This window comes from Phallusia mammillata, chromosome 2 (assembly GCF_965637545.1).
Source record: "Phallusia mammillata chromosome 2, kaPhaMamm4.hap1.1, whole genome shotgun sequence".
Classification (NCBI taxonomy): domain Eukaryota; kingdom Metazoa; phylum Chordata; class Ascidiacea; order Phlebobranchia; family Ascidiidae; genus Phallusia; species Phallusia mammillata.
Window position 1 is genome coordinate 27,901,811 of NC_137253.1, and position 25,469 is coordinate 27,927,279.

Here is a 25,469-nt window from a genome sequence, read left to right on the forward strand (position 1 = left end):
TCACACAAACAGATTGAACAAAATTATTACAATAGATTTTGATAAGAACAAAGTTTTATTAGGCATAATAGGTGGAATATGTACAGTATATTTAGGGACTTTTGTCAAGCCATCAATGAAAAAGGAGACAGAAAGGCACAATATATTAGCGAAACATCAAAATTTCCTTCAGGTGCCCTGCAGATACAGAACCAATGCAGAGGTGGTTAAAAGATTTCCATGTATGTGGAAAAGATGGCAATATTTTATGTTCAGTAGCATTGACAACACCACCCATTTTCCAAACAAGCAGCCGCTTTACAAGTTTTTAATTAAAAGCCCCGGCCACCTAGTGTTTCTCGTCTGTACAAAAAGCAGTTGTTATTTCGACGTTGATCCTCCGCCTTCAGTTTTTGCTTTTTCCTTTTTCAGTTGCTTTTGTCTCATAATTTCAGCATCTCTGTTGCAAATGAAATAAAGTTTGATGTTAGTGATGGCATGAGTACCCGATACTTGGCATCAAATGATTTCAGTGGTATCGATGCTCATACTTTGTATCGAAATATATTGCCTCAGTTTTTGATACTGAAGGCCGGTTTACACTATAAGAATACGGGCAACTTTTTGCCAATATTTGCTTCGGACAGCACAAATTCGGGAAAAAGTGCCAGATTACATTTACTTTCGCTATTGTGTGTAAATCCCATTTTTCTACATGCTTCTGCATGTGTGTGTGCGCGCAGATAAATTAGCTAGTGATGTACAACACTATATTTAAGTACTCGGTACTCGCTTCAAAATCTGGAATCGCGTAATCACTATTTGAGATTTCATACTCATAGTAAAACAGAGGGTAAGAAAATAAGATTTTTACCTCGCCATGCGCTGTTCTTTGGAAAGTCCATCTTCCTTCTTCTTATTTTGAACACCTTGTTTCTTCTGATTTTTAGCCCGAGCTAACTCCCTTTGATTTCCCCCTGCAATTCAAAAGGCACATATATAATTTGTGTTTTTCTATCATAATCTTTCAATGATTATTATGAACTAATTTAGAACAATATGAGGTGCAATGGAACCTGTGCTGAGATGTTTTTACAGCTAGAAATGTTATAAATAAAGTTTTATGTAAAATATGAATACAGCAAAAACGAAGGAAAAAGCTACATTGGATTTCAACCTACGAAGTTGTAAGTATTTGGCCAGGTGTGTTTAAACTCAATAGATAGCTAGTGCAACTTTATAACATTGCTTTATCACTTCCTCGTATTTTTTTAAACAGGTCAATACCATAACATTACAACAAAACAAAGACAGTTTTGAACATGCTTTTGAACATAACAAAGGGCATCTATGACTTCAGTAACCGAATGTTGCGATAAAGTTGAACAATATATTTAATACTTGATTTTTTTTGTTTAAAGACTCTTACAGCACACTCACAAACACCAATTTCAGCTGGTTATGGTCTAAACAAGTGTAGCAGTGACAAACTAAAAACAGTAAGAGAACTACCATACTAATATTTGAGGAAACATGAACTATTTATTGAATCAACACCAAAAGTCTAACTAAGTGGTAATGAATTGAATTGGAAAACCTGAAAGATTGGTATGGATCTCCTGATGCTACCGTCCTAACAAAATAATGTTTAAAAACATAAATGACAAGTGTGTTTTGTGCTATGGATTTCAAGTCCAGTATTAAAAAACATTGCAATAATACACATATACAACTAATAAAATCATAAGACAAAAAATAAATACATCCAAAACAAGGATTTTGTTATACAATGCGAATTATGCGATGTTACTTCCAAGGTTTGACTTACGTGTCATTTTTTGTCATACGAAAAGTCAGATCAAGCTTTAGTTCAGCCAAAAAACGACAGTCTGCAGTTCGTAGCTGTTACAATACAGCTTGGTAATCCAATTTCACGATCACAGGGCACTTTACTAAAGCTTCTAAACCTAAATATTTATCAAAAAATAACATTAAATCAATCAGTAAAAAATTACCTCCGGCCTGCTGACCGCTAAACTTGCAAAACTGACATTTCAGGGAAATTGCTACACGAATAAGTGTGAGGATTCGCTCACGTGATTATGTTGTTCTTCTCCTCGCTTTAAGCCTTTATGACATCACTTGATATACCACAGCGAGATTTTTTTCCTCGGCATTTGGTACGCGTGGTCGCCAGAGAGAGGTTGTTGCCGTTGTATTGCCATTTCGTATTGTTTACGTCTGCCTGGAAGTCGTGGTTGTGACGCAATATGTGGTTACGTGTTACTTTCCAGTTTAGGTAAAGCTGTTGTGGAAAAAGATTTAGGCTGCTGTTTTTAAGAACGCGTAAAAATGAGACTTTTTTGTGGCTGAAAATCGAAGCACCTCTTTTTGCCAGACCGTCGCGCGTCTGTTTACAACACGTTGTCGTAACCACGTGCTTGAAAGGCTAGCCAGAGGGTCAGTGGGTGAAGAGTGACGCTTGCTGACTGTTAATGCGCTACCAAGATCACCTCTATCCTAAATGCGTTACTTTAGTTAATGGCATTTTTTAGCTAGGATTTGTTTACCTTAACTAATTGATTTTATCTAATGAGAAATATAGTACTTAAAATGGTTTAAAAAACGTTTTTAACTGATTTAACTGATAGTAAGGTGACTGTATTTAAGATTTATTTTGGAAGATGATATTATTACATGAAACTGTTTACAAACATATTACTAGCATAGCAAGCATAATTAATGATTATACAAAGAAACTTTACAGCAGGGGTGGGCAACCTTTGTTAGTGTAGGGCCAATTATAAATGTCAAAATTGGATCGAGGGCTGCACATGTTCACCACACAAAGTGATTTGCTTTGTTTCTTACCAAATATGCTGAAGTATAATTCGTATTTGATTCTAGCCACATTTTGCCAGATCGCAGAAAACTAGCATCAGGCACATTAATCAGCTCAAAAATATGTAATAATTGGACTCGCTTGCCAGTACTTATGAAATCCAAGTGTCTCTGCGGGCCGCACAAGCTTTAATAAAGGGCCACATGCGGCCCGCGGGCCACAGGTTGCCCACCTCTGCTTTACAGTAATAGCAAACTTGTTTGTTAACGCTTAACGGTTTACCAATAAAGCTTTACTTGTCATAACCTTTATTCACTTGGTGTTAAACAGATTGGCTGCAAAACATCTTAACACAGGGCAATTCTTCATTAAAACAACATGGAAGAGTCAAGCGATGGACTGGATTTACTTTCTGCTGCGCTAAATCAGAGTGGATTAATGAATTTTGATCTTAACACACCTGCTGAAGATACAAACATTGATAGTAAAGAACAGAAAGATCCATTACTTGATGCCTTGGGGTTTATACCATCAAGTACCACTATAAATGTAAGCTACAACTGTATTGAGTTTTTTTGCTGTTTAAACAAACATATTTGTGCATAAACATTACTTTGTTTATGTAGACTACTCCAGTTGCAACCACAACCAGTGTTGAGAAGGCAAAACCACCACAAACAACTGTGGTTAAGAAAATTCCCATCAATACCATTGCCAAACCACCTCCTGGTGTAAAAATCATTAAAATTCCAGCACTAAAAGCAGGTATGGTTACTAAAAATGTATTATGAGTTTCTAAAAAGTTTTTTCATGGTTATGTACAGTAGGTTTACAGTAAAGTATCTTATTACTGGCCAATTAGTTGGGTCCAAATTTGTCACAAAAATCAAGCTCATATTTGTTCACCTTCATCTTGGCTTACTATATTGCTTCATCTTGACTTATTACCAACTTGTTGAGGGAAATTCCACATTTTGCAGTTGTTCTGACTTTTCTGAATGTAACTAATTACTGACATAGACAAATTTAATTGTTTTTTTTATCCAGTAAATGTTGACTTAAGTAAAATGAAGTGTTCATAATTACATAGCCTGTTCCTTTAGTATTTTCAGTTTCTCATTAGTCATGTAACTGTTACATGTTCTTTAATTGCAGGGTCAATCATCAAAATCAATAAACTTGGAGGGGCCAACATAATAAAGCCAGTGTCTGGCAATCTTAAGCCAACCACCACCTCCGCTGAGTTACGAACTACTCCAGAAACTTCTTCGGTAAAGCTAGTGACTCAAACATCATCAAACGGAATAAAAAACATTACCATATCTGCAAACACAGCATCACCAGTTCAAAAGTTTGTAGCCAGTGGCCGGCCAATCACAGTTCCGTTGTCAGTCAGTTCCACAAAAAATCCAAGCATAAGTGTTCCTAGGACTGTTATAACTGGTGCTCAACTCGTTTCAAGATACTCTGACCTACCATTATGCAATACTGCATTGAAGAAATCACAAAGTGTACCAGTATTTACTGTAAAGTCAAATGTTGGTGCTCCAAATGGCATGCATACAACTGCTGTGAAAAACAATGCCCCTAAAGCGGGCGGACTTAACCTAGGCAGTCTGTTTGTTGAAACTGTGGAGAAATCAGTGGACTCTGATTTTGATACACCGCCTGGTTCTCCATTTGCGATGGTTATGCCAGAAAAGCAACCCACGGAGAAAAAAGTTGTGATATCAAGCAATACATTCTACCAGCCATCACCATTGTCTTCATTGAAGTTTAAAACTGTGCTAAATGGATCAAATTCACCTGTACATGTATGTAGATGTTTACAATTGTTATGCTGTGCCTATTTAATAAATAACATACTTTGTTTTATAGAGTCCAAGTGCCAACATAATAACTAAAGCACGCCCAGGTAAATACTGTTTTTTTGTCTTACTGGATGTTTTTTTACTGGAAGTGTGTGTTATGTTTTAATAAGTGGTTTACTTTCGGATTGTATAGTCATTTACTGCTGTTGGTGGTCCAGTTCAAGTGTTTTTGTTTGTTAAATTTTTGTGTTATCTGTTTTTAGAAAAAGTTCACTATATTGGAAGAGAATCTTTGCTGCGATCTTTTTCTGTTCCAACAGTGAGTACCAAACCTTTGGTTATTTAGTAGTTCATTATATAGTTAGAACTATGTTTGAATGATTGTTGGTCTGCGTAGACCAGGGGTGGGCAACCTGCGGCCCGCAGCCGCATGTGGCCCTTCATTAAAGCTTGTGCGGCCCGCAGAGACACTTGGATTTCAAAAGTACTGGCAAACGAGTCCAATTATTACATATTTATGAGCTGATTAATGTGCCTGATGCTAGTTTTCTGCGATCTGGCAAAATGTGGCTAGAATCAAATACGAATTATACTTCAGCATATTTGGTAAGAAACAAAGCAAAATCACTTTGTGTGATGCACATGTGCGGCCCTCGATCCAATTTTGACATTTTTATTGGCCCTACACTAACAAAGGTTGCCCACCCCTGGCGTAGACACTTCAGGGCTGATTCTAGTATTAAATTTATGTTCATCTTAACTGGTTAATTGTCGAACTGGTGATCCCCTACTATGAACTGATATGTGCAGCACATAAAACATGCATCAGTTCCAGCATTTAATGGGTTTTCCACTGAGCCTGTGTAGCTCAGTTAGTAGAGCGGGAGTCCCGGAAAAGCTCCTATTGTGGGTTCAAATACCACCACAGGCTAGATTTTTCTAGCCTGGTCATATGTGAATGTCTGATTTGATAAAACCTCTTCAATAGGACTTAGTGATGGTACGATACCAGGTTTTGAAGCAAGTACTGCTACCGAGTATGAGTACCACATGTATATACCTTCGATACAGAGTATGATTACCGAGTACTTAAGTACAGTGTTGTACTTAGTTGTATATCACTAGCTTATTTATCTGCCATGGTCAGGGTACAGGCATGCACACACACATGCAGAAAAATGTAATCCCCATATGATAGCAAAAAAATACACGTAACCGGGCAAAACTTTTTCCCGATTTTGTGCTGTCCGAAGCAAATATTGACATAAAGTTGCCTCTATTCGTATGGTGTAAATCGGCCTTCGGTACTCGCACGTTGGTATCGATAACTGAGACAAAATATTTTGATACCGAGTACGAGTATCGATACCACTGAAATCGTTTGATACCATCGATACTGAGCACTGGGTACCTGTCCCATCACTAATAGTACTGTTGTACTATGGTTTAGCAATATTTTAAGTGTTAACCTATTAACTGTGTTAACAGATAAATGTTTTTTGCATTTTTAATCAGTGAAAAAATCAATACAGAGAGGTCCCAAATTAACTGGTTCAACTGGTTTTTAATTACAAATACACAGTTTACTGTTTATAGTGTTATTTAGATAAAAAAAAATATTGTCACAATAATTTTCATTTTTAAAAGTGTTTCAATCTATTTGTCAAAAGTCTGAATTTTTCAAATTCATGTAAGTTTTGATTTTTGGTGCTTGACTATTTCAGATGACGAAGAAAGAAGGGGAAGACTTAGTTGAAGAAGAAGAGAGAGAGGAAGAGTCTGGGATGAAACACACTCAAACATATGCTGAGTACATGCCTAGCAAATGTAAGTTGTGTGTCCTGAAAACTTTCTGCAGCCTTTGCTTTTTAAGGACAACGCTGTAGATGATTTTGTCTAATTTTTGCGCACCAGCAATAGGAGTTCAGCCTTACTGTAGGTTTGGAATGTTTGTCAAACAAAATCAAGTACTTCCCAAGTATTTGTACAAGTATTGGCGTTTGTGCTTGCCATCATATACTTTTTCAGTCTTCCCTGTGGCTAGGGTCAAGTGTTCCATTGGGCTAAGCAACTATAAACTGTCGCGACCGACAAGCATCCTTTTACTCTTGTATTTGTAAAAAAACATGACCTTCAACATTTCTTCTACCCCTATCTAATGAAATTTAGAATCCAAGCAGTATTGAGAAAGTCATAATAATTGTTGAAACGTTAAGTTTTTTTACAAATATATTGGCTTGTCTGTTTTTTGTCAGAATCTTAAAACTGTAAATTGGGTACTTAAAGACTCATTGCTTTTTGTCAACAGTTTAGTCTAAAAAAATGCTGACAGGTATAAGGAAAATGGGTTCAGTTGTTTCATGTTGTTTCCTGTATGGCTCTGAGCATTAAAATGAGTGTGTGGTATAGCTGGATATCATGACTATATGAAAAAGAATTATATATCATGTTCTATACATTCTAGTTGTTAATGTATGTTTATCTAAACTTATTAATGGTCAATCTGGTGATCCCCTACTATGAAGCTGACATGTGCACCATACAAGTCAGGCAATGGTGCTTGTGATTCGACCTTCGATATGCTTACTAGGGATGGGCCGAGCCGAGCCAGAACCCGAGTACTCGGTACCGAGCGTCGCTGTTTTTGATGCTCGGTGCTCGGCCGAGCAGTTGCACAAACTGACCCAAGCATTAAATTTGCATATTCATGCCCTGCTAACATACGTAACTAGTGTTCGAAAGGGTCTCTATGAACAAAAACGAATGATTTAAATGTATTAGATGGTGGAAAAACGCATACTTCATGGGCATGTATGGCTTAATACACCACTGGTGACGTAAGAGACCTTGTAGAGCTGAAACAGAAAAAGGAGAAATTTTTGCTCGGCCGAGCACTGAGCATTAACGTGAGATGCTTGGTGCTCGACCAAAAAGAACATTTGCAGTTTTGGCATATCCCTAAAGCTTACCACAAAGCCTGTGTAGCTCAGTTGGTAAAGTGCAAGTTCTAGAAATGCTTCTGTTGTAGGTTTGAAGGCTAGATTTTCTTAGCCTATGCCTTGCCATATAGGGATGCTTGATGACAGGCTGATTATTACACATTAAATAGGCTATGATTTAAAAAAGAGTGTGCTGTGATACCTGGTCTGCATTGACGCTTTAGGGCCGACCCCAGTTATGAATTTACGTTCGTCTTAACTTTCACTACAACAACTATTAATGTATTTCAGTGAACATTGGCCTTCCTCACCCAGACAGTGTTGTAGAAACAAGCTCCTTGGCCAGTATAACACCTCCAGATGTTCGCTACCGACTTTCCATTCCTCAAGACACAATAGATATGGGTCAACTATCGGCACTACAACTGGAGTCTATCGTCTATGCAAGCCAAAAGCATTGTGTGTTTCTGCCGAACGGTGAAAGAGCTGGATATTTTATAGGTGACAAATCCATTTTCATGTTTTGAAGAATAAATTGTTTTATTTGTTCAATGAGGAAACATATTACACAGCTAATTCCCTTAAGATTTATAAGCAAACCTCAAACTGATTGATTTGTTTTGCTCGTCTGCAAATGACAAATCCGCTTTACATTTTTGTTTCCACAATATTATTTTGTGAACTTGGATTGCTGTAAGCTAACTTTATAGCATCAGCCTGTTTTTTTTTAATTTGTATCTATCAAATTTGATTAAGATAAATTCTGTAGAAATTTTTGTCCAATACAAATTTCAATGCTTAAGTTACAATGGTGTTATAAAGGCAACTTTCTAAATCAAAACATTTTTTTAGCTTATGCATTCATTTTCCGAACTTAATTCAAAGCCTGTTTTAAACATGGGGTAATTTAATATATATATTTAAACAAGCACTGCATTGTATATATGTTTTAGGTGACGGAGCTGGTGTAGGAAAGGGAAGAACAGTCGCTGGTGTAATTTATGAAAACTATTTGGCTGGAAGAAAAAGAGCATTGTGGTAGGTGACCTAAGTCAATAATGTGGTTTGAAATTCAAATAACTTGATACCGTGATAAACACTTGAACTTGTATTTGTTTCACAGGTTCAGCGTGTCGAATGATCTCAAATACGACGCAGAAAGAGATTTAAGAGACATTGGAGCAAGGAATATTAAAGTGTATGCACTTAACAAGGTAAGCACTGTATGAATTTGGTACATAACATAAAATAGGATGCATTGTCCATAATGAACTTTTTGGTATTATTGTCAGCTTATTGAGTCCAGAAATAAGTTAAAAAACTATAAACCAGACCTTAAGCATGTCATAAAATGTTCTTGTATAATGCAGTAATCTGTTTTCTATTTTGGTCCAGTATTGTAATACAAATGCACTAAGAAAAAATACATAAATTTGAATGGATAGCTCATAGTGCCATACACAAAAGCGTTTTTTCACATTTCAGTTTAAATATGGCAAGATCACAGCCAAAAACAATGGTGCTGTAAAGAAAGGTGTGATTTTTGCTACCTACTCTTCGTTGATTGGAGAAAGCCATTCACAAGCCAAATATCACACAAGATTTAAGCAAATCCTTCACTGGTGCGGGGAGGATTTTGATGGACCAGTGAGTGACTTGATTTAAGCATAAAAGTGTACTTTTGGAGTAGGAGTTTTTTGCTTCTGGGAATGGTATATTGTCTGTAGTAAAGATTGAAACTGAAACTAGGATGTTTCGTAATGTAGGAAACATGCGATAAACTGTTGATTGATATGGATTGCAAACAATAGACAGTGGTTTGGTGCTGTTCTGCTTTATTTAAAATGGCCCACTTTGTCCCATAAATGTAGGTAAAATATGGCTTGATATTGATTTTTAACAACAAAAACCAATGTCATTTATGTTGTGTTTTGGTTAGTTGTACACCAGTCATCAAGCAACAGTATTTTAAATATATTCTTCGCATTCTTAGATTGAAACATATACTGTTTTTGACATTTGCTGTAAAAAAAAAATTGTAACTTACCAATCATACAACAAAAACAATAGCTATTGTTATTTTGCAACTAAAGCCATTTGAACATTTGTGTATTTGTTAGTAAGGTGGCTTATTTGTTTATGAGTAGTAAAGTGGTTTGTAGTCAACACCTTAAGATTCAAATAAAAATTTCTTTACATAACACTAAAATTGTTAAAACTTTGTCTAATTTTTGCTTTGATTATACAGATTATATTCGATGAATGCCACAAAGCTAAAAACCTTCTCCCCTCTGGGTCAGGAAAGTCAACAAAAACTGGTGCTACTGTTCTTCTACTTCAAAATCAATTGCCCAAAGCAAGGTTGGAGCATGTTTTTACTTTCTTTGGCCACTTCTATCTTTTTGGTACTGAAGTGTTTGTGCTGCATCTAATTTTTCCAAAATTGTTTGACCATTTTGGAACACTATGTATATTTTGATCATAAGGCTAAAAATGAATACAATGGCCCTAAATAGCGATGCTTTTTTGTTTAGCCTTTCACACTGTCAATTTTTTTTTTTTTTTTTTATTTCTATTTTAGGGTGGTGTATGCAAGTGCAACGGGTGCTTCGGAACCACGCAACATGGCTTATATGTCTCGACTCGGCTTATGGGGCCAGGGAACCTCATTTCCTGTGTTTTCTGACTTTATACAGGTTTGTATTATATTCAATGTTTAGTAATATTCATATCCTTGACTGAAAATTTTCTAACTGGATGTCGTTATTGTTTCTGATTTGTTGGAAAATTTTCTTAAATGATGTCTATTATTCTACTGGATGAAGCATTAGTAGCCTTGAAAGTTTAACTAAACATTTCTATTTTGTCTAATTTTGAAAGTCGGATGAAACTTTTACTAAAATATGGATAAGTTCTGGTCATTCATTGATCCAGATTTAATGTGCATTACTGTGTAAGTTTCTTGTTTAGGGAAACATGCAATCTGAGTGAGTTTAGAATAAGTCCATAAACCTTACAAGTACAGTTTGGTTTCATAACACTTTTTTTTGGTGCCCCAAAGAAAACATTGTCTGTAAAAATGTTGCCTTGTCTTTTGCAACCAAGCTTTTTCATTGGCTGTTTTATAGAACATAGCAGTATTTCTTTTACATTTTAAGGCAGTTTTGTAAAGTAAATGTAAAAAATCTCAACTTTAAAACAATAGCAAGATTTTGCAGAGCACTTTTAACAAATAAAACATTGTTACATATTGTATTATTGTTTCTAAGCATTATTTGTCTTTATTGCTACCATAACATCTGTCTCTAGCATTGCAGCGTTTGTTTGAAGTGTAGCATCTATTAGATTTCTGACTTCAGAAATAAATATTTGACCGTATAATCATCATTTCCGTATCGAATAGAACGCTTCTATGCTTGTGTGAGAGATGGAAATTAATGCAATAGAATAGATCAATGATAACCTTTTTGTTACAATCAATGATAACCTTTTCAAACGTAAATTTCCTGTTTACATTTAAAATTTCAAGGCTGTGGAAAGGAGAGGTGTCGGAGCGATGGAGCTGGTTGCTATGGATATGAAGATGAGAGGAAGTTACATCGCACGTCAGTTGAGTTTCTACGGAGTCTCCTTCCACATTGAAGAAGTCCCACTGAGCAATTCCTTCACACAAATGTACAACAAGGCTGTTAGACTGGTAAGCATGTTACATGGCTTTCAACCCTACCAAAAAGCTTGTGTGTGTTATTGTCCGATTTGACAGCCCCCCCTACCATTTTGTTTTGCATTCTTGATAGCTAATTATTGACTGCCTAATTGGATGAAGACACATTTCGATTTTGTCTGTTATTGGCAAACGTCAAAGACATGTAGATTTTATTGTTTCGTTTTGACTCAATAGCCCAATTGGGTATTTTTACATGTTTTTTGGATTTACAATTTGAACTCTTATGAAATGACGGTTTAAAGACCTTTACAAAATATTGTATCAACAAGCACTATAGTCACTGTAGTCTGTTTACAAAATATCATTGATTTAAATCTTAAAAGTGAAACTAGTCCTTTTCCGTTCACTTTATTGTGGGCAGGTATTTTTATGTTTGCAGATCTGCATAAATACATGATATTGCAGCCTAAAATATATTTTCCTTTTGTTGATTGCTATTTTGAAGTGGATCTGTCAGGGTGCATGATATATGTGTTCTAACAATGGAAATGTGTGAAACGTTGTAAGCTTACATTACCTATACTAAAAGATTTTGTCATTATCATTTCATAATCTGTCTGCCTATACTTTACACCTGCTAATGATAAAGAAAAAATTGCATGGCGTGAAAAGTTTTTGCACCTCTTCGTCCAGTTAAACAGATACCATTCCACCTTACTTAGCACATATGTGTTAATTTAGTGGGTCACAGCCAGGGAAGCATTCCAAGCTGCTGCTGCCCTTCTAGACGCTGAATATCACATGCGAAAAACTATGTGGGCTCAGTTTTGGTCGGCACACCAACGTTTCTTCAAATACCTCTGTATATCGGCCAAGGTAACTGTGTATATATGTTTAGCATTGCTCTATTTTTTGATTTAGGGTTTAACTTGCATTATTGCTTTATAAACAAAAGTTACAGTAAACCTTTGTTAATCTGGTCCTGTTTGGCCAAAAAAAATGTCAACTGATGTCAATTAGTTAAAAGTCTTACCACATTACAAATCATTTGTGCCTCAAGTTCTGTCCCAATTAGACGAAGATCTGGATTAACCGAATCTGGTTTCACCAAGGCTTACTGCATTATTAAACTGAATCATGGATTAGTCAAGAAAAGCAACCTTACAGCAGCTGAACTTAACAGGCTGTTTGACAGGTTAAAAAAGTTGCCACATGTACAAAATCACTTGAGCATTGAATTCAGTCTTGCGTGAATAAATTCAATATAAATAAGTTTAACTGGGAAAATTCAATGTTAACACTTCTCATGGGTGGTGTTACAGCCATATTATGCCCACAGAGTGTTTTGTATTTTGCCCTTTTTTGCTCCAGTAAGTAAGAAAATTAACTAACAGTTTTTTAACATAGTTACAACCTACATTGAAACCCAGTAATTCGAAATTGATCCAAATATTAAGCAAAATTAAACTCAAAAGTTTTCAAGTATTCTTCAGTTTGGTGAAAATAAGAAAACACAAAAAAAGATTTTAGCCTCTGTAGGCCAGTGGTTTCCAATCTGGTAGTCCATGGACCTGTTTGGGTGGTCCACAGGACTGTATTTATTTTTGGTGATCAACTGGAAATACTTAATTTATTGATTAATAACCCAAAAAAAGCCCATCCAGGTTATTAGCCATTTCATTTTTATCTGTCTTAGTTGTTTGATACACCTTGAAATTTTGCATATATTTCAAGCCAATGTGTTGGTTGTGGATGCTTTCTTTATTCTTACTTAACAATGGACTGGTCTGCGATTTAATTTAACTGGTGGTCCCTAGCCTAAAACGAGTTGAGAACCACTGCTGTAGACTGTAGCTACTGTGTAGTTTAAACATCTTTACTACTTCGTACATGTTTTAATTTCGTCCCTTTTGTTTCAGGTTGGCCACACAGTGTCACTAGTGCGCGAGGCAGTAAAGCATGGCAAGTGTGTTGTGATTGGTCTACAGTCGACGGGTGAAGCAGGAACCGTCGACCAGTTGGAAAAATGCGGCGGGGAGTTGGATGACTTTGTCTCTACTGCCAAGTAAATACTGTACCTTTATCTTAATTCAGTAATACAAGTTTCGGTTGCAGTTTTACCAACGTTTCAGTTTCGCTTAGAAACATTTTTCACTACTCTGCCAAAACCGAACGGTTTTTTTCATATGCTGTACATAATAAGAGACAGTCGAAAATCGATCTGAACCTTTTGAAGCGGGTTCGGAACGTCACCAGTTCAACGTTAAACTGCAGAGATCAGTTATTCCCAATGGGGAGAAATTTCCTCTTAAGTGGGGAATTTTAAAACTTGTAGGGAAGAATTTACTTTACATGTGATTTTTAAATAGACAAACCCAATTTGAAAAGACTTTGATTTCAATCTTGTCAATTTTCTAGAAACGTTTTTGAGAATCTGATTCTAAAACATTTTCCTGCTCCTGATCGCCAACGTGTGGCCGAAATGTTTGGTGAAGATTTCTATAAACGCAGTGACGCGGAACGGGCTCAAGCTGGCAGAAGAAAACGAGTCGGAAATATCAAGGTGGACACAACCATGTGTAACACAATACTTATATTGGTCATGGGTTATTCACGGTGTTTGACTTAACGTTAAATGTATTTAAATAAGCCACGTTACGCCTTAATGAAGTGTGTATCGATGGGATATACCAGACCTATTTAACCTTTTAACTTTGCCGGACACAAACTCTGATATTCTAAATGCGTTGTTCGATTAAAACCACACCCGTACCGCTTAACTAAGTTTATAAGCTGCCACAAGGGGCACGACCGCTTAGGTTTTAAAAACACTATTCAAATTACTTCAATTTAAATTAAGACCGAAAATAATTGTTGTAAATCATTTGCGTGTCCAGTTAACAATTTTTGCCAATTTTTTTAACTTTGGAAAGTTTTGAAGTCAAATAATCGCAAAATGTCCCGAACAGCTGTTTATAAATCATAGTAGGCAGGCCTATATATGGCATTATGCCAAATCAGCCGGTCACCAAGCATTCTCATGACAAGGCGTGAGCTAGAAAAACTCTTGTAGTGGGATTCGAACTCTATTCGAGTACTCGCGATACTGGATCAGTGGTAAGCCTGTAGCAAGTTGAATCACAAGGACCTTTGCCTGCCTCATATGGTGCAGATGTCAGCTTCGCATTAGAGCATCGCCAGACCAGTAACCAGTTAAGATGAATAAAAATTTATAACTGGTATCAGTCCAAAAACGTTCATGCAGACCAGTGATCACGGCATAAATTATGCCACGCCAGGCCCACTGAGGGCGTTGTACCAAACCAAGTCGGCCTCCCTAGCATTTCCATATGGCAAGGCGTCAGCTAGAAAAACGTAATCTGCGGTGGGATTCATACCCACGACTGCTGGAGTTTTTCCCTGTCTACCAAATGAGCTACACAGGCTTAATGGCAATTATTTAGTTAAGATAAACATAGATTTAAAACTCGGTTTAGCCCTAAAGCATTCATGCAGACCAGCGATAGCGAAATCTGCTGTTATTCCTTTTCAATAAATAAACTGATTTTATAACGTAGCCGGCGGCGCCGATGAAACGTCAACGACGGGATTCAGGCTCCAGTGTTGATGACGCGTCATCCACGAGTGAATCAGCGACTGAAGGCGCAAATGCTGGGTCAGCGTCAGATGAGAGTGACGACGATGACTTGGCAGATTTTAGCGCTGATTCGATGATCACGAGTGATGAAGACATTGGGAAAATTTTCGGTTTCAATCAATCGGATAGTGATGGTAGTAAAGATTATTTTCTATTTGTTTGGTTGGCTTGATTATTTTGACAAGGGCTGACAAAAATAACTTATTACATCTAAACATTATTTTTAGAGAAAAATAGATTTTAGTTAAAAAAAGATCTATTTTCCAAGTTTGATTTGCACAAAAAAAACTGTTTTATAAAAACTGGGTAAAATGTTTAAGATAAAAAACTTTATAAACATGTTTGTTCAAAAAAATCTTAAAAAACTTAAAATGTACAAAATAAACTTGTCAAAATGTTTGATAAACAAATCAAAGTTTTGAAAAGTTTTTATTCCATATTTTCTAAGCTACCAATTGCTCTTTCAGAAGCTGCAAGTCCTATAAAAAGGAAAAAGAGAACGAAAAAACGTTCCAAGTCTTCGACGAAAAAATCAAGCAAAGTTAATCAGACCAACGATGGTTTCAATATGAAGGAGTCGTTAGAAGAACCTGAAGTCACAAACGAGAAACCCGAAAAACGCGGTGGATTATTAGACAGCCTTGATTTAGTTTCAGGTAAGCTTAGCTATTTGATGTAAAACTATTACTTACTAATATTAGGTAATAATTGGTCTTTGTCTGACCCAGGAACTTTAACCTCTGACCTCCCGGGCATGGGTGCAGTAGAGCGTGCACAGGCGCTCAAGCGTGAACTGCTGGAGCGACTTGAGAAACTTGGTAGCTATCTTCCTAATAATATGTTGGACGAACTCATTGATGCACTTGGTGGACCGGACAACGTTGCAGAGGTATGCAAATCTCGCTCTGAGCCGTGTATATACATATATACATGCATTATAATAACTGTCTGGTGTTGTTTTGCCGTAGGGACCCGCACATACCACGCCCCTATCGAAATGGCCGTTGTTTATGCATATGATGCTGCCATTGAGCACACGCTTGTTTTTTTGCGAACAATCAACGGCCTTTTATTATTTAATACAACATTCAAGCCATACATAGTGCCTGGTGATGTTTTCCGCCTATGCCACGCCCCTATTACAATTGGGCGTGGTCTCTGCGTGTAACGCCCACATACGATAGTTGATTGATTGTTAGACATTTTAAACAAAATGCCTGTTTTAGATTTGTTTCGTTTAACGCAAGTCATTTTATTTGAAACTGGGGGTTATTACGAATTGTTCTCTGTGTGATCTTTCTTTTTACACGTTTTTGAATGTTCAAAATCACTCGTAAAATTTTTGGTACATTAGCATTAAGATTGAAAACCACTTTTTTAAACTAGCTATCCAAGTCTTTTCTTTTCAACTGACTTAAACACACGTACAGCATGCAGGCATAACAGTCTAAAACAAAACTGTTACATTATCGTGCAGATGACGGGTCGCAAGGGTCGGGTGATTGCGACGGATGAGGGAAACGTTGAATATCAGTCACGTGCCAAAAGTGACGTACCTGTGGAACTGCTGAACCTCACTGAGAAACAAGTAAAATTTTTGTTTCTATATTTTTGACTTTTTTAGTTTTTGGCTAGTCGGAAAAAACGTAAACACGTTATACTTCCGAAGAGTCTGTCGGCAAAATGTTTTGGAAAGTTATATTTTTAAATGTAAAAATTAGTTTGCCAGAACTTTCAATTTGAACTTAAACCCATTTTCTTTCTCATTATTAGTTTAAATAACAAAACATTAACAAACACAGTTCAAATAACATGCATTTTTTTGTGTTACGTTTTATTGTTGTATCTTTTGACTAGCTTATTCTGTGGCCCAATTATTTGTAGTGTCTGACTTGTTTTTGATTCTCACAGCGTTTCATGGACGGCGACAAGAACATCGCCATCATAAGCGAAGCTGCAAGTTCGGGGATTTCCCTCCAGTCAGACAAGCGAGCTCGAAATCAGCGACGTCGGATGCACGTCACCCTGGAGTTACCGTGGAGCGCAGATCGAGCGATTCAACAATTCGGTTTGTCACCTAATTTTATGAAAGTGTATATTAACTGCCCCAATGGATAACCTAACTAATATATAAATAAACCAAGATATCTAAACAACTTGAAATACGAAGTCGAGCAAAAATCGATTGTGTTATTTTTTATCTGTGTAAATGGAGATTTTTTTGGCTGTAAAAGATCACACACAGGTTAAAGTTCGGGGAGCTACGTAAGCCAATTTAAATCTTAGTTGGTTTGGGATATACACAAATTTTCGACGAATGTTTAAATCCTTAAATAAAATTAGACATAATGGGAATTACACCTGGAAAAATTAGAAGCAAGATTATTTTAAAATTCCCAAGTTGGTATTAAATTTAAGGACTAATTAAGAATTATTCGGATGAAGGTTGGTGGAATTAAACAGATTCTTCTGATTTTTTCTGATATGTTTTTAACAAGCTTACAAATGGCAATCTATTTTGCAGGGAGAACGCATCGGTCGAATCAAGTCAACGCACCCGAGTATGTTTTCATGATCACAGAATTAGCTGGTGAACAGAGGTTCGCATCTGTTGTTGCCAAGCGACTCGAATGCCTGGTAAGTTTTCATGAACAAACTAAACGATTAAACGAGTATTATACCAACAAAGCAATACCTATCGCATTCCGGTTAATTGCAAGTTCGGTTTTATTGCATCCTGAATCCTAAATATGGCCAGTTTTTTTTTAAGTAGAAACATTTAGTGATGCACCGAAGTTTCGGTTGGCCGAAACATTTCGGCCGAATACGCTGTTTTTCGATGTTTCGGTTTCGGCCCGAACTTTTTTTGAAAATTCGGCCGAAACCGAACTTTTTTGATTGCGTGGAGTTAATGCCTAAACTATCATTTTCGCCTATTCGAAACGTAATAAATTACCTAATTGTTGTGTTTATAAAATACGAGCCACATTGTCTACAAAATATTACAAGTTTAGTCAAACTTTCGCATTGTGAAAGTGGTTTTGATTTGGAATAATTCACTTCACTCGCATCTACGACCTAAGGTTCAGTTGAAAACATCCATATAAACGGGGATTTTAGGTTCGGCCTGATTCGGCCGAAATTATTCGGCCTCGTGGCCGAATATTCGGTTTCGGCCCGAACTTTTTTAGGCGGGTTCGGTGCATCACTAGAAACATTATCCGTTTTTTTTGCATAATTCGGTTATTTGCAAGAAAAAGCTTTGGTAAATTGGTTTTAAGGTCGACCACAATTGATTTTTTATTTTATTTTTGTTAAATTATTTCGAACAGTCGAAACATACAGATGTGTGCCGTTGTACGTTTTGTTTTAAAGTACAGTTTTCGCGCAAATGTGTTTTGCTCTGCATCAAATTACGCTATAATAAGCAGAATCTTGAAATAACAAGCAAGATGCTTTTTCTTTGTCCAAAAGTAAACTGACACATACTTATTGTTTCGCTAAATGTATGCATCATATCGCGAAAATATTCACCTGCTCTTTTACGCCACCTACAGGGCGCATTGACGCACGGCGACCGACGCGCTACCGAGTCACGTGATTTGAGCCAGTACAATTACGACAACAAGTATGGGAGAAGAGCGTTGGATTCGATCATGAGGTCAATAGCCGGTTACGAAGCTCCGATTGTACCGCCACCTAGTGACTACAGCGGAAACTTTTTTCGAGGTAATTGGGTATTTATTGTAAAAATTACTCTGTTTGACTATTTAGAACCGTTGTTTTGGATATATCTGAATGCGACACGTTTTTTGTTAATTTTAATTTTGTATATCACTGATGATGAATTGCGCATTTGCCGAAACGTTTGAAAAATAAAGTATGTCGCTTTTTACGTCTATTTGGGCCGTTATTTTCCTCATTAAATTTATTTTGTGTTTATTTCAAATAACTTTTAATTTTTTTAAATGCATTAAACCTCGGTTAATCCGGACCTGGTTAGACTAAACAATTTGTCCGGATTATGCGAAGATACGGATTAAACGATGTCGATTAGTTAAACCCTTACCACATTATAAATCATTTCTACCTCAAGTTTTGTCCGAATTAGGCAAAGATCTGGATTACCCGAATCCGGTCTAACCGAGGTTTATTGTATGTTAAAATGTTTTGATACCTTTTCATTCAAGAATAAATATTTGTTATGACAAAATAACAGTTTGAACTCTTTGTTTTTAGATGCACGTCAAGCATTGCTGGGAGTTGGTTTACTAAACCGAGAATCGGGACATCACTTGTTTCAACTGGACAAAGGTAAAATTCTAAATTTAAACATCACATTTATATTTTCTGCCTTATACATGTTTTAATCAAGAAAAAAAAAACGGAAGTTATCACACAAATCAGTTTAAAAATACAACAACTAAATACCTGTTACGTCATACATACATGACGTCATAGTCGTAGAACGGCCGACCGAGCACTGAGAAACACACAACAAAAATCGGGATTAATGACAGTTTTTACTTGTTTATCAGATTACAACAACATCTTTAAGTTCATGAACCGAATGTTGGGAATGGAAGTCGAGCATCAGAACGGGATCTTCGCTTTTTTCCGTGACACGCTGAAGGCGATTATACAGGAAGCAAAACAAGCTGGACAATATGACCAAGGGATCGTCGGTCAGTGTATAATGTTGTTGTCTGCGTTTTGTGTACGTTGGTTTGGGCGACTAACGAGGGGTTGTAAAGCGAGCTTAACATAGGGTCTAACCCAGGGGTGGGCAATTAATTTTTAAAAGGGGCCACATAAGAAACCTGACTTATGTCCGAGGGCCAAACCAACGATAACTTGTTAAACTTTATTCTACATTTGAGCGTTGTAATGCAAATATTTATAGTTTGCATAAAAAAGCGGGCAAATTGACATGAAAAATAGCAATTTAGCTTGCAATATTATGCAGCAATGTTCAAACCCTAAGTTTTTGTTCAATTAGGTTGATCAAATTCGCGTTTAAGCTTTCCAGTTTGTAAAAATCAGATTTTTGTGTTTTTCCCATCCCCGCTGTATTAATTTGACAAAAAAGAGCACTTTAGGCTCTATCGCATAACAATGGGTTGAACAACTTGTGTTTCATGACGATTTTGACCAGCATCACACGTAGCTGTTCGCCTACGCACGTGCATCACTACGTAATCATATATAACAAATGGCTTTTTAAAATAACAGCAAAATTGCGGCATTTCATGCACAGCATAAATAGACCTATATTGGAATGTTTTAATGTACTTATAGTGAAAATAAGAAACGAATTTCATTACTTTGTCGTTCGCAGACTTGGGAGCTGGCAGCGACAACGTGGAACGGGTGCGGTCACGTGACTTCCAGGTGACGTCATCATGTCACGTGTCACTGCACACGGTCAAGATCGAACGTGGAACCACGTGGACGGAGGCGGTGAGGATTTTTGACGAATGTGCGACCGGAGACGACAGCGGTTTCTACGTCACTCTCCAGGTAACTGTGATAAGCTCGTTGTTTGTGCAGCAAAAAATAAGTAGAGCCTCTAACACAAGAACTCACAGGACACAAGGTTTGCTAATTACCGATAGACGGCGTAAAAAGCGCAGTTGTTTGAAAAAACAGTGAAACTGGGAAAGGATTAGGGATTAAATTTAACTCAAAGAAACCTGGTGCTGTGAGTTCCGGTGTTAGTATCTCTTCCCCCAAAAATAAGCATGTGTTTTTGTTGGTCTGTCCAATGTAGAAAAATTCTTCATTGTAGAAAGCAGTGTTTAAGAAAAAGCTGATTGTTTTTTGTAAACATTTATTAGTCTACTGGTTTTCGAAGTCCGGGCTATTTGCCTGCAGTGGGCCACGGAGGCAGCTTTTGATATGCACTAATTTACGATATTATAATATAATATGTTGTGTTACATTTTCATAGTGATAAAATGCGCTTTTTAGTTTTTACTATTTATGAAAGTGAAATTTTCAGTATCTGGTAGGGATGCGCCGAGCCGAGCCAGAACCCGAGTACTCGGTACCGAGCATCGCTGTTTTTGATGCTCGGTGCTCGGCCGAGCAGTGGCACAAACTGACCCGAGCATTAAATTTGCATATTCATGCCCTGCTAACACACGTAACTAGTGTTTGAAAGGGTGTCTATGAACAAAAACAAATGATTTTTCAAATGTATTAGATGGTGGAAAACGTGTACTTCTGAGCCCTGTACAGCTTAATACACCGCTGGTGATGTAAGAGACCTTGCAGAGCTAAAACGTAGAAAGGGGATTTTTTGTGACGTCATAATGCACCGAGCGTGCTCGGCCGAGCACCGAGCATCAACGTGAGATGCTCGGTGCTCGACCAAACAGAACATTTGCAGTTTTGGCACATCCCTAGTATCTGGTGCCACAAACCATTTTAAATAAATATTTAGGTCACTCAATAAACAAGTTTGGGAACCACAGGAGTTGTTGATGCTGATGTGCAAAAAGTTGCTTTGTCTAAAATACAGACTTGACCCGTTATCCTTAACCTTTAACAGAAAAGTGGAACACGGCATATGACGGTTCTGGCTATCGAAGCGACCTCAAAACGACACAGAACCCGGCGTTCATTTACAATCTATCGACCGAATACGGGCAAACAAAATCGACGTGAGAGTGTGGATGAGTTGTACACTAAATATACGAGAGTTCAGGCGGATGAGGCGGAGGAGTGGTGGAAAAAACAATACGAGGCCTCCCTGGATCACTGCAGTCATCAATTTTGGTGGGTTGTGAATTAACGTTTACTTCAGGAAAGCGTTTTTTCCACATATTTGCAAATTATCTTCATGTGTTTTTCTGAACCTTTTTATGTTGTAATTGGCTGTTTGTCATTTTAAAAGTAGTTTTGTCATATTAGGTAATGTTATCCCGTGGCTATCTAAAAACAAAGTCATAATAACAGAGTTAGCCATTCAAACCACTCACCCAATTTAAAATGCACAATGTTGCATACCTTAATTACTCGATTGTGAGGTGCACAAATGATGGGGTAAAAATCTTTGTTAGTATAGGCTTGTAATCAACTATGCACAATATATATGTGAAATATTGTAGACTTTTTTGCAGAAGCCCAATTGTTTTGCTTCGTAGAACCGGTTTTAAAAACCAAGGTTCTAGAAACACACTGGGTTACATTCTTTTTATTATTTCATGCTGCTAAAACTTTTTGTCGGTTTGTTCAACATGGCTTGGATATACTGAACCTAAAAAATACAATTATGTCTTAATCTTACGGCGACAACCTCCAAGTTATAATTATTATTAACTCTAAATAAAACAACACTGGTCAATTTGTTTTAAAATTAAATAGAAATTTTGGTCAAGGCTTGTACTCAATTTTGTTTACAAGAGAATCTATGATATATTTAACTGACAACCACATTACTTCCAGGCAGGGCAACTGCAGGCGTGGAACCTGTAACGTCGGGAAACGGCGCCGTACATATCATGTGTTGGGAGGATCAGTGTTAAGTGTGTGGAAAGTTGTGGAAAGTGTGCTCATGTCACAGGAGGGCGCTAATTACAAGATGCAGATCGTCCGGTTGAAGAGCAATGACGGGCAGAAACTTGTTGGTAGGTTTACGTTGTGTAGTGGTTTATAATATCGAACCTTTAATTCGTTCTCTCGCTTTTTCACTACATTTGACCCTTTATTTGGATTGTTTGTACCAAACTATGTAAGACAATATTTTAGCATTTAAATCTACGGTTAAGGTATCTTTGTTATTTTACTACCGTGTTTCAAATTGGCCACCAAAATACTTTAACAGCTGGAATTGTTCTCCTGTTATACAAAAAAAGGTTAAGAGCCTAAACTGTCTTCTACTGGTCCGATTTAAGGATCCAAATATTTAAATCTATATTAATTTTTAGAAATGTATAGCCCCTAGTTCATCCAGGGAAAACATATGCATTGTTTGATTTATACAAATTGGAGAGCTTTAATGCGAATTTCATTGGGCAAATAGTTAGATTTTGAATTTTCCCTATACCTGCTGTATTATTTTTGACGCAAAATGGCGCCTATTCGGCCCTATCGCGCAACAATCGGTTGGACAACTTCTGTTTTCGATAGACTGTGGTTCATCCTCGCTCTAATAATTCACATCGTATATTCCACCGCACAGGTGTCCTTATCCCTTCTCCTTGCGTTCCCGGTCTAGTCGTCGCTCTCACAAGGCAAGTCACCGCAGCCGAGCAAACCGAACAGCAACAACAAGCTGTGACGTCATCCTGGCCACAAGCTGGCGCTGTGCAATATATTTCCAGTGACGAAGACGACCTGGTCGATTACGAGGAAGTCGAGGAAGAAATGGACCCCGACGCTGTCCTCTCATCCGTTTTAGCGCCCAAGCAGCAATACTCATGGACCGCGTGACTCAAGCCAGTGAAGCTTAAAAGATGGTCACGTGACTGTCACAGCAGTATTTAGAGAGAACACGGGGGTCAAGGAGAGAGGGAAAATTTTAGGTCAAATTTTTTGTCACGTGACTGGTGCTGCGAAGTGGACACGTGACTGGATGACGTCAGTTTTTGGAGGTTTGTCAGTTTACTCGGAATGGAATTTGGAACGGTTCTGGATTGGTTCTTGGGCAGAAAGTATCACCATTTTGCTTGTTTGCACCCTGTCAATCTCAGGGTTTGGATTTGCGCTGTTTGTTTTTGTGCCTTGAACTACATAAAGCTTCGATATTCCATTTTCCCTTTGTATTATTCAGGCATTTTCCTATAATTCTTGAATAGATGCAAAAATCCTGGTGGTGTAGAATGAAATACTAATCTATGAACATTTGGATAAAATTTATGTTAAATTTAAATGTTCTCCAAATTTAATGAAGCTGCTAAAGAACCTCCGGATTCGGTTAATCCGGATCTTGGTCTGATTCGGATAAAACTCAAGGTACGAATGAGGTGCTAAGGCTTTAACTAATCGACATCGGTTAATCCGGATCTTCGCCCAATCCGGACATTTTTTTGTTCACAACGGGTCCGGATTAACCGAGGTTTACTGTATTTGATATTTCCAAAGTTAAAACATATAACCATATGCGGTATTCCTAACGGCTCACAAAACACTTCTAAATCATTACATCTGCTCCGTATTTTTGCCCTGACACTAGTAGGTCTACCTCGCCTAATATGGAAGCACGTCAGTTTCTGTGATTTTCGCTTGTTATTTTTAAGTTCAACATTACATCCTTTGTTTTGTCTGGCGTTTGGGGATTTAAACGCAGCGTGAAATTGAAATAGGTGTAAGTTTCTCGTAAATTGCTCGTACTAACCCTGGCCAAGAATTGGATAAAAGTTTGTGTGATGACAGCATAGGTTTGTATGAACGATGTACCAATACTTTGGTGGCCAAAACATTCACGCCGAATATATCATTGTTTCGGATTCTTTAAGCATGTTTACAGCATTAATGGTTATTAAAACGTTTGAAAATCTATTGAAAACCTTTGTTATAATATTGTTGCATAGTTAATGTCCGTTGGTCTTTAGAGTTCATTGTGTTCCGTTTTGTGCTTATTTTACCGGGACGTATTTCGCATTCGAGATTTTTTTTCGTCTTCCGGTTATTTGTGTGTTCTATGAAGTAATTCGGTAAGAGTCGTACTGACTCTGATGGACTCTTGCTACTCTGGTACTCGCTTCCTAGGGATAAATCCATGTAACGCTAATTACTGCACTGACAAAATGATTGCTGTCGTACCAATAACTGCATTTAGGTAGTAGCTTAATAGCCATTAAAAAAGTTTAAACTTTTGGTTTAAGTCCTGCAAACCACGTTGTCTGATTCACTGTTCGATTCGATTTGAGAATCTTCGCAACTATTCGATTGCTCTATCATTTGCTTTTTGAGTTTTCCAGCTTCGAAAGTCTTGCTGCTAAAAATCTGCTTCCTTTCCAAAAATGCTGTGTGCCATCGACATTTTTCGCCATGAAATCCATAAAATTAGAACTTGCTAATATATATCTCGCATTCAGTCACAAAATGCAAAATTTTGTGACAAAATCAATTAAATGGTATGCCCTTTATGAAATGTGACAACAAGACTAAATGTGTTAATGAACCGTTCCAGCATATTTAGCATATAGAGTGGTAGCCTATACCGAATCGGCTACTCCTGTTTAACAACAATCCACCGCAAAATCTGCTGAAAATGTGTACTTGGTGTTACGAATTTCGCTTTGGCTTTTGAAGCAACTGATTGACTTCTAAAGCCGAAAAGATGAATTTGAACTTTGCGCAGTAGGAAATTGTTGTTTGTAAACGTTGCAAAGCTATTATTGTGTGTTTTGACATTTGACATTCCTTCAGGTTCGGTTTTTGTTTGTCGCACATTCCAGCGTTTTCCTTCAATAAAACGGAAAAATTAAATCGTATTTCATCCTGGAATAAAAAAGTGCAAATACGGTAGTAAACTGAAAACAGACCCAACTCTTTGCTAAATTTAGAGGTCAGAATTCAAGTTTTAACTCTATTCGGTTGCATCTGGTAAAGTGTATTCCCGATT

The 25,469-nt window shown here is 37.2% G+C and overlaps 2 protein-coding genes across 2 annotated transcripts; one reads left to right on the plus strand and one right to left on the minus strand.

Annotated features, from left to right (window-relative positions):
- Positions 1 to 36: 36 nt before the first annotated feature.
- LOC145214833 (putative SERF-like protein) lies at positions 37 to 1,972 on the minus strand. The gene is made up of 3 exons (XM_080083437.1): positions 1,808 to 1,972; positions 854 to 956; positions 37 to 439 (listed from the first exon to the last, which is right to left on the minus strand). The coding sequence occupies exons 1-3, from the start codon at positions 1,812 to 1,814 to the stop codon at positions 361 to 363; spliced, it is 189 nt and encodes a 62-aa protein (XP_079939563.1). The 5' UTR covers positions 1,815 to 1,972; the 3' UTR covers positions 37 to 360.
- A 196-nt stretch (positions 1,973 to 2,168) lies between these two features.
- LOC145214827 (protein strawberry notch homolog 1-like) lies at positions 2,169 to 25,338 on the plus strand. Its single transcript, XM_080083431.1, has 30 exons — positions 2,169 to 2,278; positions 3,152 to 3,370; positions 3,448 to 3,586; positions 3,977 to 4,635; positions 4,700 to 4,736; positions 4,896 to 4,951; positions 6,357 to 6,459; positions 7,863 to 8,072; positions 8,525 to 8,609; positions 8,695 to 8,785; positions 9,057 to 9,218; positions 9,820 to 9,932; positions 10,153 to 10,267; positions 11,101 to 11,268; positions 11,980 to 12,114; positions 13,158 to 13,303; positions 13,657 to 13,801; positions 14,817 to 15,030; positions 15,364 to 15,552; positions 15,625 to 15,785; positions 16,374 to 16,484; positions 16,808 to 16,964; positions 17,421 to 17,533; positions 18,454 to 18,625; positions 19,136 to 19,210; positions 19,435 to 19,581; positions 20,235 to 20,416; positions 21,450 to 21,676; positions 22,346 to 22,527; positions 23,082 to 25,338. The coding sequence occupies exons 2-30, from the start codon at positions 3,200 to 3,202 to the stop codon at positions 23,330 to 23,332; spliced, it is 4,716 nt and encodes a 1,571-aa protein (XP_079939557.1). The 5' UTR covers positions 2,169 to 2,278; positions 3,152 to 3,199; the 3' UTR covers positions 23,333 to 25,338.
- The last annotated feature ends 131 nt before the right edge of the window (positions 25,339 to 25,469 follow it).